Source organism: Gracilinanus agilis, chromosome 5, assembly GCF_016433145.1.
Source record: "Gracilinanus agilis isolate LMUSP501 chromosome 5, AgileGrace, whole genome shotgun sequence".
NCBI classification, from domain to species: domain Eukaryota; kingdom Metazoa; phylum Chordata; class Mammalia; order Didelphimorphia; family Didelphidae; genus Gracilinanus; species Gracilinanus agilis.
Window position 1 is genome coordinate 60269286 of NC_058134.1, and position 16153 is coordinate 60285438.

Genomic DNA, 16153 nt, shown 5'->3' on the forward strand with positions numbered 1-16153 from the left:
AGTGTTAAAGACTTCTTTTTCTTGTTGTTAATCTTTCTCTTCTGAACTTCCTGAGACTGGGTAGCCATCATTAGCCCAGCAGCTTCTCAGGTTTATCCTTGCGCTCAGGGTCTGTCTGCGGTCTTTTGGCTCCTGAGGTCTGAGTTCTGGTTTTTTCCAAGGTCAAGCCCCCTGGTGGACCCCCTTGCTTGATCCTCTGCCAGAGGTTTCTTTACAAGTCTCAGGGCACTGCTTCCACAGTCGTATACCCATCTGCACTAGTTCCCCACTCAGGGTTTCAGAGCTTTAGCTAGTGGCTGTGTCTGCCTCCACCCATGCCTCCGTCCGCGCCTGTGCTCTGAGCCTCTGCTCTGTGCCCTGCATCTACTCTCAGTGCCCTGCTCCCACGCTCAGATTTTGCGTGCGTTCGTTAGCTTTTTGGGGTCCTAAATCTTGCTGCTCTCAGGAACAGGCCCCGGAGCTGCCAATGACTCGATGGGTGCCCCAAACTTGCTCTATTTATTTTTAGCTGGCTTTGGAGCTATAAGTGATGTGTGTGGAGGGGGTGGGGGTGGGTGGTTGCTCAACCCGTGATTTAGTGAGAGCTGTTTCACCCCTTTATAGCATGGAAATGCCCCGATTCCACGTACCTTCCACGCTATGCCCTGTTGTGGGGTTCCTCCGTTCGCCTGGACTTGTTTTTATGTCCCCTTGAGGAGTTTTGTGTGTTTCGGTCAGGAGAGGTTAAGAGCTGCTTCTTACTCTGCCACCATCTTAACCTGGAACCGTCAAGCCTTTTTTTTTTTTATGTACCTCTTGAGCTGTCTAGCAATAGAATCACCCTGCTCTGTCCTAATTTTAGTCTTCTTTCTTCTTGAAATGTCCTGTGTTCTCTCTTGGTGTTGAAAGGGTGCAGAGGTCTTAAGATTTGATCCATCTAAGCCACCATCTTCCCAGAATTCCAAATCTTCTTGCCTGGGTATTTTGAAAGGTTGGATATTAGAATGAGCCAAAATGGCAGTAGAATATACAAGGAGCAGGCAGGGGGAATAACAGTCTCATATGGAGGAGTAATGAGTTGCGATAGAGTAAATGTGGAGGGCTGGGAATACTAGAACTTAACTCTCATCAGATGTGAGAAAAAGAGAGAACAACATGTAAAAATGGAAGGGTAAAAATTTCCTTAAGTATAGAGAAACAGGAGAAAAGTGAGATGGGATAAGACAGGGATTTAGGCAAGGAATATTAATAGGAGAGGTATTGACCAAAGACAATTGGGCATCAGAGGAGGATATGTCAGAAATAAAGGAAGAGGGGGAAGAACAGTGAGAAGGAATGGAATAAATGGACAGGCATTTTTTAAAATATCAAGTCATTTTATATTCAGACCCTATAAAATCATACTATTAGCATGTCCTCTCCCCCATTTTTTAAATGAGGAAATTATGGCAGACATACGATGAGGGATTTACCAAGAGTCATATAGTTCATAATGTGTCTTAGGCAGGATTTGAATCCAGATATTCCTGACTCTCAGTCTTATAATATTTCTCCTTCAACCTAACTGACAGTGAAATTGTGAAGGTAGTGATATGGGGCTAAGAATTAATTGTAGTCATCAAATAAGTTGCAGATATGGTAATAATCTTCCTTCTTCAACTAACTATTGAAGTGAGCTCAAGGAGATATACCTATCTTTCATGGTCAAGTGAAAAGGATTTTGAGAAAGAAAATCAGATTTCATATTAAAACTACCCGTTTATTAGATAACAGAACTTTGGGAAACCTATTCAAACCTTTTTTACAAAATTGTGGGAGGTGAACTAAATGACTTCTTTCAAATAGAAACCTAGTGATCCTTCGATGATTACATTAGTTAGGTTCATGATTTCTAGGAACAAGCACAACTTTTATTGGAGTCACCTTCTATCATATTTACTATCAATGAAATCTTTTATGCCTTAAAATCTTATAATTTAATCATAGCATTCAGTAAAGTATACTGAATTTTAGAATAACACTCACTTGCTAAACAATCATGGATCATCATAAGTTTTGCTTCACTGATACCCTTGGACTCCATCTTACTCTAGACAAGTGATTTTCAATATGGGCGCTACCACCCCCTTGTGGGTGCTGCAGCAATCCAGCGGGGTTGGTGATGGCCACAGGTACATTTATCTTTCCTATTAATTGCTATTAAAATTTAAACAAAATTAATTTCCAGGGGTGTTAAGTAGTATTTTTTTCTGGAAAGGGGCCAGTAGGCCAAAAAAGTTTGGGAACAGTGGGTCTAGACTGAGTCCATGAAACTGTATTTAAGAGCCATAGCTCAGGAAATCTTCCATGCCCATTAACCTCAAGTGGTTAAGGCTAGCCCTATTATAGATTCAGGGAGAGGGTTTTCCAAATTCACCAACCTAGAATAAGAACAAACATTTAGTTCTTATCCAGACCTCAGACCCTTTTCATGCACAGTAATCATATATGAGTCAGATACAAGTAAATAAAATGATTTCTAGATTTAGGGCCAATGATTCGGGAGTCTTTTTTAAAATGTATAAGTACCCCTGTTTTTCCCTCCAGGTGAAGCCTGGTTTAAGCAGCCTATATCAGGGGCTTAAGCTTGAAGGCACCTAGTATGGGGTACTGCTGACTGGGGACACCAATTTTTAAAATAAGAATTGTTCTTCTAACTCTTTTGGTGACTTTGGAAGATCATTTAGATTTTCCTGAATCTTTAAGTGTACTCAGCTATGAAGAGAGGATAATAACACTTAATAGCTTACCTTTTGCTCAAGGGTGTTGTGAGAAATAATTAGTTAATGGTTTTAAAGAAATTTGAAGATATAAAGAGTCATATGTAGAACTACTGATGTGCTTTAATATGCAGTTCATAATTTTTGGGTGACCTATCATTTCAAAAAACACCTTTCACTTTATTGACAGCATTTCTTAAGCCAAGCTTTGGGATTACATTAATTTCCTGGCATGTATTGGTAACTATAACAATGTGACAAAGGATGAGTGAAAATAAATTAAAAAGGGAAATGAGTTAATACAAACCAATATTCAAATTTGGGCAAAATAAATCACACTTGGAACTTAATTTCCTAACTCTGCAGCCTTTGTATATTTCTTTCCTTTCCTTTGGTCCACCCAAATAGGCTTTTTTCTCTCACATTTGACATATTCTCCTTCATCTCTCTGTGTTTATATAATCTGTTTGCCATGCCTATGATGCATTTCCTCCTCACCTTTACCTCTTAAAACCCCTCTTTCTTTTCAGTGTTTTCAATAGGAATGGATGCTGTATTTTTTCAAAGGCATTTTCAGCATCTATTGAGATAATCATTTGTTTGTTAGACTGTTGATATGGTCAATTATGTGAATGGTTTTCCTAATGTTGAACCATCCTTGCATTCCTGGTATAAATCCCACCTGATCATGGTGGATGATCTTCTTAATTACTTGCTGGAGTCTCTTTGGTAGTATTCTATTTAAGATTTTTGCATCTATGTTCATTAGGGAGATTGGTCTGTAGTTTTCTTTCTCTGTTTTTGGTCTGCCTGGCTTTGGAATCAGTACCATATTTGTGTCACAAAAGGAATTTGGTAGGACTCCTTCTTTGTTTATCCTCTTTATTTTCAAAGCTAAACTCAAAGCCTTCCTAATCCCCTCAGCTACTCTTGCCTTGGCACGGAAAATAACCTGGTATTGATTTTCTAAATATTTCTATATGTATGTCTCTCCCAACAAAATGTTTGCACCACGAGGTGAGGGTGTGGCATATAGTCCAGTGTCTAGTGCATAAGGGACACCAAGTAGGGGATCAAGTTGGTGCAAAGTAGAGAGAACTGGCTTCATGGTTGGGAATATCTAGATTCAAATCCTGTCTCTGACACATGACTTACTCTCAGTTTCCTGGATGGCTCTCTGAAAGTATACATTTCAGAATATACATTGGTAAAGAAAATTTCTCACCAAAAGCTTCTTACACAGATGAAATAGATTTCAGTGAAAGCAAACCAGAATTGATGTATTCTTGTACTGTAGTATGTAGACATGTTCTTTACTCCTAGAATACTTAACCTCCTCAAAAGCAGTTACTGACACTTTATCAATAAATACACATTTATTTCATGCCTACTGTGTGCCAGGTTCTGTGCTAGAGATGAAATACAAAGAATGAAATAATCCCTACACAAGTAGAGCTTAAGTTTGAATATGGAGAGTAAATACAATATGAAATGTAGCATAGCAGGCATGTAACAAATATTTAGTGATTGAATGATTGAGAGTGCTATTAAAAACCAACCACCACATGCAAGGAAGAACTCCAGCGTGACAGATACTTGTTAAGGGCCCAGAACATCATACTAAGCAATGGAGAAAATATAGTCTAGCTAAGACATGGTCTTTGCCCTCTAGAAGCTCACAGACTTAGTATCTAACACATGCAAAGTAATTTCTGATGCAGTGAAGATCTATTACATTTGTACAATTCTGCAGTACTTTTAATGGTCCCAGCCTCTCCTTGATACAAAAGTCCAGAAGATTTGGGTTGGCATTCCCCTTCTGTTACAAACTGTATAACAACAGGCGAGATATATTAACCTTTCAGAGCCTGAAGTTTGAAGGCATTTGTGACTTTAAAAAGAAGGTGAATCAATGAATCAGGGAAAAGAAATGGATAGTCCAACTTCTGACTGTGAAATGTTGTACTAGAGGAAAGCATCAAGGAAGTTGTAGTAGTCCTCAATGGCAAGCTATGGATAAAACTTACCCAGGATGAGAAGGAATGGATTGATTTCTGTAAAAATAAAAGGCAATTTTATAATGGTTAGAATACTAGGCTAGGAATGAAGAAAACTTGGAATTGAATCTTGTCTATAACAAATATATGAAAATAGATATGTCACTAAATCTCCTGTACCTCAACTTCCTCTTTTTGAAAAATAGAAATACTATGTAAGTGGCATTATTCTTTAGCTGGTAGAGAGCCAGCCTTAGAGGTGAGAAGGTCAGCATACCTAAGGTTCATTTTCAGAATCTGACACATACCAATAAGTCACTTAATCCCATAGAGCCCTCAAGTAAATGTCTTAAATTGAAGAAAAGTTCATTTACATTGGTAGAGGAAGTTTCTTCCAAAGAAATTCCTTATACCAAGAAAATCATAGTTAGAATAAAAAATTTTAATAACAATAAAAATAATAATGATAATACTAGGAGTACCTGCTTTCTTGCCCCCAACCCCATTATGAGAACCAAGTGAGATAGTGCATTTAAGTACTTTGGGAACCATAAAAAGCCCCATTTAAATAGAAACTATTATTCTTCTTTTCAATCTGTCAGTCATTTCAGAAATGTAATTTCTTCAGAACCAAATAATTCCCCCTTCTTTGTTCTACTCAGCTTCTTAAACTATATATGAAGTTAATAAATTTCTATTATAATATAATTAATAAAGTGTAAATTTCATCTCTTGAAGCATTGGGCCTAGGATCTGTTAAGATCTCTATTTTACTCTTGACTCACAAATTTGGTCATTATATGACCTGTCTTCATTTATCTCTAATGTATCTTCAATTTCTCCCTCTCCACTGGCTGCTTCTTTTGTGCAAACAAAGATGTCCATGCCTTTAAACCTTCACTTGCTCCTGTTACTTGTCTTCCTCAAAACTACTGCCCTATATGTCTCTTCATGTATATGTCCAGACTTCTAGAAAGAGTAATTTATATTCATTGATTTCAATCTCTTATGAATCCAATTCCATTTGACTTTATTCTAAATCACTCCTAAACTCTCTACAATATGACTTCTACTTTTATGAACCTTTTGTTTCTGAGGTGATTGTGACCCCTTGATCATCAGATTAGTTCATCTTTTTCTATCCATCATATTTCTTGACTTTTTGGAATTGTTTGACAATGTGAACCATGCATTCCTTCTTATTCCTATCAGTCCTCTAGACAACAGGACTAATCAATTTCACTCTTCTCTTTTTTTCTTCAACCATTGCATTTTGGTCAGCTTTCTTGGTCCTTCTTTTTAATCCTTGCCTTTAAGTAAATATTTGCCTTTTGGATCTCTAAAAATTAATATTGTCAATTCAATTTTAATAATCATTTTCTGACATTTTGCCATATGTTCTCTCCCTACCTTTGTCATGTTAGGCAGTCTAATAGTCTGTGCTGTGAAGTGGTACCTTAGAGTTGTTTTTATTTACATTTCTGTAATTAATAGTTTCTGGGAGCTTTTTTTTTTAATATGACTGAAAACATTGGGAATGTTTTCATTTTGGGATGGGAATTGGGAAAATTATTCATATTATTTGAGACCTTTGTCAGAAACATTTACTATGTTTTTCACAAGTTTATTTTTTGCCTTCTAATCTGGATAGCATTGGTTTTGCTCATGCAAAAAATGTCCATTCTCTTTCCTTTCATTTTCAATCAAGTATTGGATAGACATTAAGCATCTTGGAAGTTGAGATTCTTTTCCTTTATTTTGTCTTTGTATCATTAACACCTAGCACAGTGCCTGGAATTGAATGTTAAGGTAGTTGCAGATTAGTGATTTTATTGCCTCCCATGATTTCAATGATCATCTCTCTCCAGATAACTCCCCAATCTCAATGTCAACCTCCCTTCCAAAATTCAATTCAAAGCACTTTAGTTGAATATACATTTACTTGAATGTCTCTGTAATATTTTTATCTGGAGTGGAAGATGGCATATTAAAATTAACATTTCCCAAACTGAAATCTTTACCAAAGACCTATTCCTTCTCTTACCTTCTCTTCTTATTTTCCTCCTAACAGTTCAACCATTTTTAGTTTCTTAAAATCATTTCACAGTTCTGCACCATAATCATCACTCCCTTCCTTTAGCACATCCAGTCATTTACCAAGTACTACTGCTACTACCAATAATTTTTGCCTTTACTGTAATTAACTCCTAACTGCTCTTCCTGCCTTGATGTCTTTTTTCCATTTATTGCTTTAAAAAAAGTGATCTTCTAAGAATAGAGGTTGACTTCTCACACCCCTGTTCAAAAATGTTCAGTGGCTTCCCATTGCCTATTGAACTTAATGCAATTCTCTTAACCTGGCATTTCAATAGCATCCACAATCTGGTTCCAGCTTACCTTTTGAGCCTCACAGAGTTGCCAAATGTCTATATTACAATTGAGTATGATTTTTTGTCTCTCCTAGATAAATAGATTTCTATTTTTTTTGTATCCTAAAAATTAAAACTGCCTGAAATTTGACTGCTTTCAAAAGTATATTCTTCATCAAAGGAGATCTTTAAATGAAGTGTAGATAACCTTTGGTACAGAATATAGAAAATAATGAAGGATGGATAATTATTGGTAGAGTATGTACATGAGTTTTCTTTTCAGATGTTAGTTTAGTTAGAGGATATTTTATTTCCTATTCACCTCCAAGAATCTGTTATTATCTAGGTCTCTCCTGTCTTCATCATTTTCCACATTGTCCTGAGACCCAAATTGACTGCTCCAGTGTTTCTTTTTTTTGGATATACAATGTTTTTCTGTTACATTTTTTCAGATTATAATTGATTAATAGTTATTAATATTTGTTCTCTGATATTTTGCAACCCATGTTCTCTTTCTCACCCTTTCCCCCCATCCCTACAAATGCATATAATATGATATAAAGTTGTACATATATTATCATATAATACACATTTCCATGTTCATTCATTGTGAAAGAAGAATCATATTGCTTACACTAGAGAAAAAAAGTCATGGAAATGAAGCAAAGAATGGTACATTTCAATTTTGATTTGGATTCTGTCTATTCTTTCTTAGATATCCTTTTTGTCATGATTTTCTTGGAGTTGTCCTTGTCTTGTTGATAATAATTAAGTCATTCACAGATAACCATCATACATTATTGTTATTGTATGCAACATTCTCCTGTTTCTGCTCACTTCATTTTGCATCACTTTATATTTCTCTCCAGGTTATTTTTGTGATCATATTGCTTGTCATTTTTTATGGCACCACATCTCTTTCTATTAAAAATGTTTATATGTTTTTAAAGGTCAGGTCTGATGCTACTTCTTTCATACTGCTTTGTTAAAAGTGGTATCTATTGTATAAAGGCTGGGCTAGTTCTTTAAGGGAGTGGAGAGGCTGTATTGTGATTTGGCCAGCCTTGGGAATTGTCTTGAACCATTAATATACCAGTTAATAATAATAAAAAAATTTGTGTTTGAGGAATAATTGGCTCAGCCTATAATGAGTTGATTAGTGTTCACAAGAGAGATGAGATTCCTATCCTTTGGGGTATATTTGGGATAGTACATCATTTGAGCATGTGATGCCATGGGGAATGTAGAAACAGAAGGGTAATTTAGCCACTCAAATTATTTTTATAAGTATCTATCCTTTTTGTGGATATGCAAATTTTTCTTTGTTCAATATTTCAAGGCCCATCATTGTGTCATTGTTTTTTAATCTCCAACTTGAACTTTTATATTGGTTGGAGTTAAAACTTACCTGGAAAAGGTATTTTCCTTACTCTCTCTAAAGTAGTAATTGCTTCTAAGTCTAATCACTATAGACACTGTGACTGATGTCACTTCTATCATTAATTTTAAAAAATTTTCTCAACTCCTCTTTAAGTACATTTTAACTTTTTAAAAACAAAGGAACTTTGTCATTATCTGTATCTTTATACATAGTAGGTGTTGGCTGTCATTTGGAAGAATTCTCTATTGCTAAATTCATATACTTCTTGTTAATCTTCATCCTTCTTGAACTTGCTGCAAGTTTTGACACTATTAACTATCCTATCTTCCTAGATTCTCTCTTTTTCCATGTCTTTATGTCACTATTCTTTCTTTATTTTCCTTATAGTCTATTATGTTGTTAAATAGTCAACATCTTGAAGGGAGGGAATAATTAATGTATACTTATTTTAAAACTTTGCTCTGTTCAAAGAACTATGCAGAATAATGAAGATAGTCTTCTTCTGCAGGTTGGAGGGGAAGAGTTAGAAAAGTAGGATAGTCCTCACTCTCAGAGAACTCACATTATAATGGGAGAGACAATAAAGATAGACAACAATAAATTCCCATCATTTTACCGTGTATTAGTGGTGGATATAATCTAGTGTTCTTTCTAGCTTCCTTTTCTCTTATCTTTCCACACACTGTCCTTTGCTAGCTTCATAATATTTCATGTAGTTAGTTGTTTTCTCAATTCAGATAATTCTTAAATGTCTATATCAAATCCATATATCAAACCTTAATATCTCTCCTGACGTTTACTTCCAAACAAGCAATTGCCATTTGGATATCTCCACATGGGTGTATCAAAGGCTTCTCAAAACAACATAAGTAAGATAGAATTCAGTCTCATCCTTCTTTCCTACTTCTCTATTTCTATTGATGATAACACTTTTTTAGGACCATTTTTTATTGTATTTCCTGTAACCTAAGTTCAAACTTGTGATTCTTTCTTCTTCCTTAATCCTCCACATCCAACTACTTGTCAAGTCTTCTCAATTTCACCTTCCTATCATCCCTCCTATTTCTTCATTTTAAAATTTCACCTTGGTTACCATCTTTGTTATCCCTAAATTGTACTATTTCAATAACCTATTGATAGCCTATCTCCAGCCAAATTTTGATATAAGCACTGACTGGTTAGTGGTATCCTGAAAAATCACCTAAGCCTAGTTGCTAAAATTTGATTAATTTTCCATGCTGCCCCAATCCAATAATTGAGACATTCCGTAAAAATGAAGCTCATTCTGAGAAAGTACGTAAATGAAAATTAGAATGACTCTGTAGCATCTAGAGCAGAGGTTTTTTTTTTTTCCTATTTTTTAAACCCTTACCTTCCCTCTTAGAATCAATACTGTGAATTGGTTCCAAAGCAGAAGAATGGTAAGGGCTAGGCAATAGGTATTAAGTGACTTGCTCAAGGTCACACAGCTAAGAAGTGTCTGAGGCCAGATTTGAACCCATGGTTTCTCATCTTTGGGCCTGGCTCTCAATTCAGTGAGCCACCTAGGTGCCTCCAAGAGCAGAAGTTTTAAAACTTTTTTTTTAAGTCATTGATCACTTTAGTAGTATGATGGAAATTATGGAGCCCTTCTTAAAGAGTGTTTTTAAAAACATGAAATTAAATAAAAAGTATTAGAAAGGAAGCATTGAAATTTCATCATCAAAATAATTTTTAAAAATAAATAAGTTCTCTACCTCTGTTAAGAATTCTGATTTGAGACAATCATAAAGATTTTGATAATAATTATTATCATTACCACTTATATAATGCTTTATTATTTGCATTGGTATGCAATCTTATTAAATATTCAAAATAGCAATGGAGATGTGTTATTACTATCTCCAATTAATAGATGTGGGAACTGTAGCTGAGAGAGACTGATTTACTAGCTTGGTGACCTGAGCAAATTTAAACAGCTAGTGACTGAGTTAGGTTCCAATTCACTTCTTCTGACTAAGTCCAGTCCTTTATCTACTATGCCACTTCCATATCTATTAGTGTTGGCTCAGTTAATAAAGAACATGTTTATAATCTTGATCATTATTTTTTTCAGCTGGTGGACATTGCACTGATGGCTCTCTGATGTGTCCATCGACTAATAGCTGCATCCCGGCATTCCAACGCTGTGATGGCTTTGTTGACTGCACTGATTTCCAACTCGATGAGTCCAGCTGCTCAGGTACTCTGCTTTACATTAAAATACAATTTACAATAGAAACCCGGAGTGATTTTTATTAAATCTACAGAGTAAATAAAATAAAACTGATGTTATGAGTAAGTCTTAATGGAACATTAAATTTCCATGATGAGTTGGTGGTGCCAGGAGGAAGGGTAGCATTTCTTGCTACATTTACAATTTAATCATAGATTTAGAGCTTTGGATACTTTAGAAGGTAATAATTACTAGCCCCCTTCATTTTATAGATGAGGAAAATGAGTCCCAGAGAGGTCAAATTATTTACCTAAGATTATTCAGTTAATTGTGGTAGAGTAAGGATTTGAACACACATTATTCCTAATCCACTTTTATTTTAACTATAGCATTCTGCTATTAATTTTTATTTACATTAAAAAATAAAGTACTATTAAGTAGCTAATTATATATAGTCCTCTTTATTAAATGTATATGAAATAATAAGGAAACCTTTTATTTTTTGAGAACGGTTTTTATTTATATAGTGATTTGTATATGTAGATTATCTAATTTAAATTTCATAATATCAGTTGAGGTAAGGACTAAGGGTTTTCTTATCTTCACTTTACAGATGAGAAAATTGAAGCCTAGGGAGGGAAAAGGGATTTGTCCATGGCCAAACAGCTGTCACATAACAGAAGTGGTGGTTCCATTTCAGGACTTTAGAGACTTCAAAACCTGAAAATATGCCATCTATGCTACCATGCTTCTATACTTTTTAACAGAAAACAGAATACTGTAATGATGGAACTATATTCATTTACTATTTTCTTCTATTCCTAAAGGAGATAACCTTTTCAGTTGGATGATCTCTTTCTATCTGAAAAAGCTTGGTTTTTTTCTGGTATTTCAGTGTAATATGGTTTTCTCTAAAAATAACCTTTTTTTCTCTTCACCTGTATGCATTTGTTTACAGTGATCATCGCTGTATTCCAAACCTCTCTGATGCATTTGATTGGTAACAATCCTTTTATGCCAGTCATTCTCTATGAGGTCTACCATAACAATTCTCCCTGATAATTCAAATTAGACTGTCATGGAGAGTATATGCTAAATAAGGAACAGAACCAGGACTTTAGGTTCTGTTCTGAGTTCTGAAGCAGCTAAGATAGCACAAATTAATGGTAAAAAGACATTTTAGGTCATTGTTTTATAATGGGAACCTTTTCCCAGATTTCAGTCAATGGTTACAGGCTGTAGTCTCCATTTTTGTGAAAACTGGGAGATTGGCACTTCTTATACTAGATAATACTTCTCTAGTTCTCATGAATTTTCAGAGATCAAGGACAATGACTCAGAACTCACTTCTACTAGTTCTTTTAGTACCTGCAGATGTAGCTCATCTGTATCAGGTAATTTGAATTCATCCAGGAGAGTTAATTGCTTTTTAAAATTCTCTTTGCTTATCTTGAGCATCAACTCCATATTGGCCAGGGTTTTAAGCTTAAGACAATAACAACAATAAATAGCAGTTAATAGAATGGAAACTTAAATCCTGATCTTTTGAGTCTAAACCAAGCTCACTTAACACTCGCTACTACTGATTTTGGCTACTAGTCATACAAGCAAATAATCTTTACTTAATCAGGTAGTTTTAATATTCTGGAGTAATATAAACCCATAATTAGTTATTTTTATATGCAGGGTAAAGGGGATAGAGTGTGCCCATAGTTCATTGGGGGCACTGGAGATAGAAACCCTGGGACAGAGGAGGTCATTACCAAGAAGGCTGATGTACATAAAGGTGGGGAAAAGCTTATCCCAACTAACCCTTTAGGAACTTACCAAGTCTTACGAATAAAATTCATGAGAAACAGTATTTCTTCATTTTAAATAATTTATTAATTGACAAGTGAAGATATCTTAGTCTGGTCAATTCAATATGAAATTTTCTCATCATTTCTTTAATTAATTTAGGTAACTAGATCCTAAGCTTTGCTTTTCCTACACTCATGAAGTGCTGAGAATGTTGCTATTATCTTCTTAGTTTGTCCTCTTTTGATTTAATCCTCCCTGCACAACATTCATTGTTCTGGTCACCCTAGATACAACTCTGTTTTCACTTTTGCCTTATTCATCAAGTATTTACTATCTCCCAAAGAATAATATACATAGACCCTGTTTTGGGGTTTGAGTAAAATAAAGGCCTCTGTCTTTTGATCTCATAATTTTTCTCTGAAATGCCATGATCGTTTAACTCATCTGTGCAAGGTAAAATTAAAGAATGTGATTTAAAAGACTGGCACATTAAAATGAGAGCTTATTTTATGAATAGTGGCTTCAGACTTGTCAAATATTGATGATATATCAGTGCAAATTACATCAAGAGACTGAATACATCTTTCCTCTTGAAATATCAAATAGCATTAAGGTCATTTTCCCATGAATTTTATGACTATACCTCATAGCAGCCAATAATTAGAACAGTGGTCACATAACAGATGGTGAACATCTGGTCTTATTTCACCTCTATATTTAAAACATTAACAAAAATATCAAGATTAGACACACTGAATACATTTTGTAAGTTAAATTTATCTGAAACTTTTTTACATTTCTCAATAGCATTTAGAAAATTTAATTTTTAGGAATACATCATTTGTCAGAGATGGAAATACAATGTATTGACTTATTTAAACTAAAATCAAATTGAAATTTTTGATCTGTTGGTCCCATGGTTTCCTTTAAGAATCTGTTATGTCTATAAATTCAAGGAATTCAAATGAAATGATTTTGCAATTACTCTAATTGCCATTGGTTTGGATGGGGAAGTTGATCAAGTTCTTACATATATACTAAAAGAAACATATAGACAATGAAGTTCAATAATACTTTTAGTGAAAGGGAAGTTGGCAAATGACCTGCTTAGCTCTGTGACTTCTGGAAAGTCCTTTAAATTCTCAGTGCCCCAGGCAACTCAAAAATTACCCAAGAATTCCTGATCTGAACCAGCAGAGGGAGTTTCCTTATAGAGTATTCTCCAAATCAGTGAATTCAGTCTAACACCTACTCTTCCCAATCATATCTATAAAATAAAATGGTATTAGGTAAACAGGACCAGAAAATAAAATGAAAACATCCATTTTCATAGATGTAGTAAGAGTAAATATCTTTGGATGGGCAAATAAGTAAAATGATTGGACATTTAAATGTAGTATCAAAGGAATATGATTAGAACAGAGGATTTTTGTCATTTTGTGTATATCATGACACCTCTTGGCCCTCTGGTGAAGCCTATGGATACTTTCTCAAAATAGTTTTTAAAGTCCATTCCATACCATATATAGGATTGCAAAGGAAACCAATTTATATCCATATATAGTCATATATATGTATGTACATACATATATATATTAAAACTTTAGAAATCACAAAGTTAAGAAGCCCTTCTTAGAAAAACCAGAAAAAAGGAAGGAAAATACATAAAATATTACTTTTAACAGTGCTCACTCCTACAGGATCATATCAAGTTAATCAAACATACTCTTTATCTCCACTAGCCCTCCCCAAAATTGATGTTATCAATGCAATTAAATCTCTTTAGCAGCTACCTACAAGTGTTGTAGGAGGCCTGATGAATAGAGCTAAAACCTGTTGGCTCCCATTGAAACTTAAACACCTATTTAGGGAGGATTAATGTGTCCATTGAACAAATTATTGTAAAACAACATTCCATCCAAATATAGTCCAGGAGGCCTTGTATCCTCTAATATGGAAAGGATGTTTTTTAGCTATACCAACATATTTTTGTTCATGAAAATTTCCAGTGATCCTTGCTGTGCTTGTGAGCTTCTGTTTCCCTTTGATTCAATCTTCATCTACTAAGGAGGAATCTATCCATTCTGCTTCTATTCCCTCTGCTCCTCTATGGCTTTATTTTGATTCACCTAATAGAGGGACATTAGAAGAGAATAGTTATTTCTAATTAATGAAGAGGACAAAAATTTTTCAAAACAGAAATGAAGCCAGTCACAATTAAAGTTGGCTCCTGTAGGGTTTCCTATTTCGTTGATGATTGTGGCATTTACTTCTTGGTTCTACTGGCATCTGCTAGACTCTCTTTTTCTACTCATCCCATTCCGTATAATTTCCTCTCCCACTATTCCTAATTACTTTTTTGGCCTCCTGCTATCCCAAATCCTATTCTGACCTCTCCCACCTTTGAAAGTTATTCTCTGATCACTTTTTCAGAAGGTCTGCCTTTCTTAGTCTATGTACAGATGCATGTGTAACTTTTTCTCCAAGTTTGGTTAGATCAGGGACTACATATACTATTTTTGCCTCCTATTGATACTGTCTATACTTTATAATAGTTTGCATATATTCCTCCACATTAGAAAGTGAGCCTCTTGAGAGAAGAGATCTTATTTTGCCCTTCTTTGTCTTCCTAATGCTTTGTGGCATTCCTTGGCACAGCATAAGCACCTAATGATTGTGGACCAACTGACTACCTGGATGTATCAACCAATGGGTTGCCCATAGTGCATGGTCCATACTTGACAATTTGGCAGAAACATTGTTGAGTCTATTCCATTGCAGTTGAGCATCTGGCAGGAAAATTCTAGAGTCTGGTGAGATCATTTTAGTTAGATGAAGAAGAATACAGTTAGGTGGTTTAGTGATCCACCAACTATATCCATAACTAAAAATGTTGGCAACCAAGTCAAGTCAAGATTAAAGACAAATTCAGTTTAGAAGGAATAAAAAGAAAAAAAATCTAGAAAGTCCCCTATGCCTGGTAAACAGAAACCTTGGACATACCACTAGGTCACTCAGAGATGTTTGGGAATAGATGAACATGGATTAGGTTGGGGAGGACCTTACTTTGGGTAGAGCCTGGGAATGTATGCAGTAATCACTTCACCGGGTAGCATCATACTTCATCTAAATATGTCATTCTTGCCATGTGTTAAACTCAGTGGTTTTGACTGAAGAGAGGCAAGCTCTATCAGCATACATTTCAATTTTTAGAGGGGAAATGCCAACTGCTCCACTTAGTTACAGCTCTACTGCCAATAGAAGAGTTTTGCTAGTCTGAGGAGTAGGTAAATTGAGCAGAAAGCACAAGAGCAATAAGAGAATGGTTGCAGACACTGAAATTTCAATTTGGACAATAAAATTGAGTTTTATACTTGTCAAGTGAAGTAGAATATGTAAAATTCCTCCTAAAAGTTAAAATAATTGTGTGAAGAAGGCATTGTTAATTCAGACATTTCTAGCAACTCCTTTAATTCTGTAATCAACTCATAATAGCAGCATGAGTCTATGAATAGGCCATGTTTGCTATGACAAAGTCACTCACACATAACATTTCTTCTTTCCCTACAGTCAATACAATGTAGAGTACATAAAGGAAATGGTTTACACCAAAGAAGAGTGTAGAGTCCCAATATGTCACACAGACATGTCCTAACTAAGAACTTTGGACATAA

General features: G+C 35.0%; 1 protein-coding gene across 1 annotated transcript in view; it reads left to right on the top strand.

Annotated features, from left to right (window-relative positions):
• Window positions 1–16153, top strand: part of MALRD1 (MAM and LDL receptor class A domain containing 1) — an 892965-nt gene that overhangs the window by 748201 nt on the left and 128611 nt on the right. The window contains 1 exon segment of the mRNA XM_044678926.1: window positions 10581–10706. Within this exon segment, the coding sequence (XP_044534861.1) occupies window positions 10581–10706 (126 nt within the window).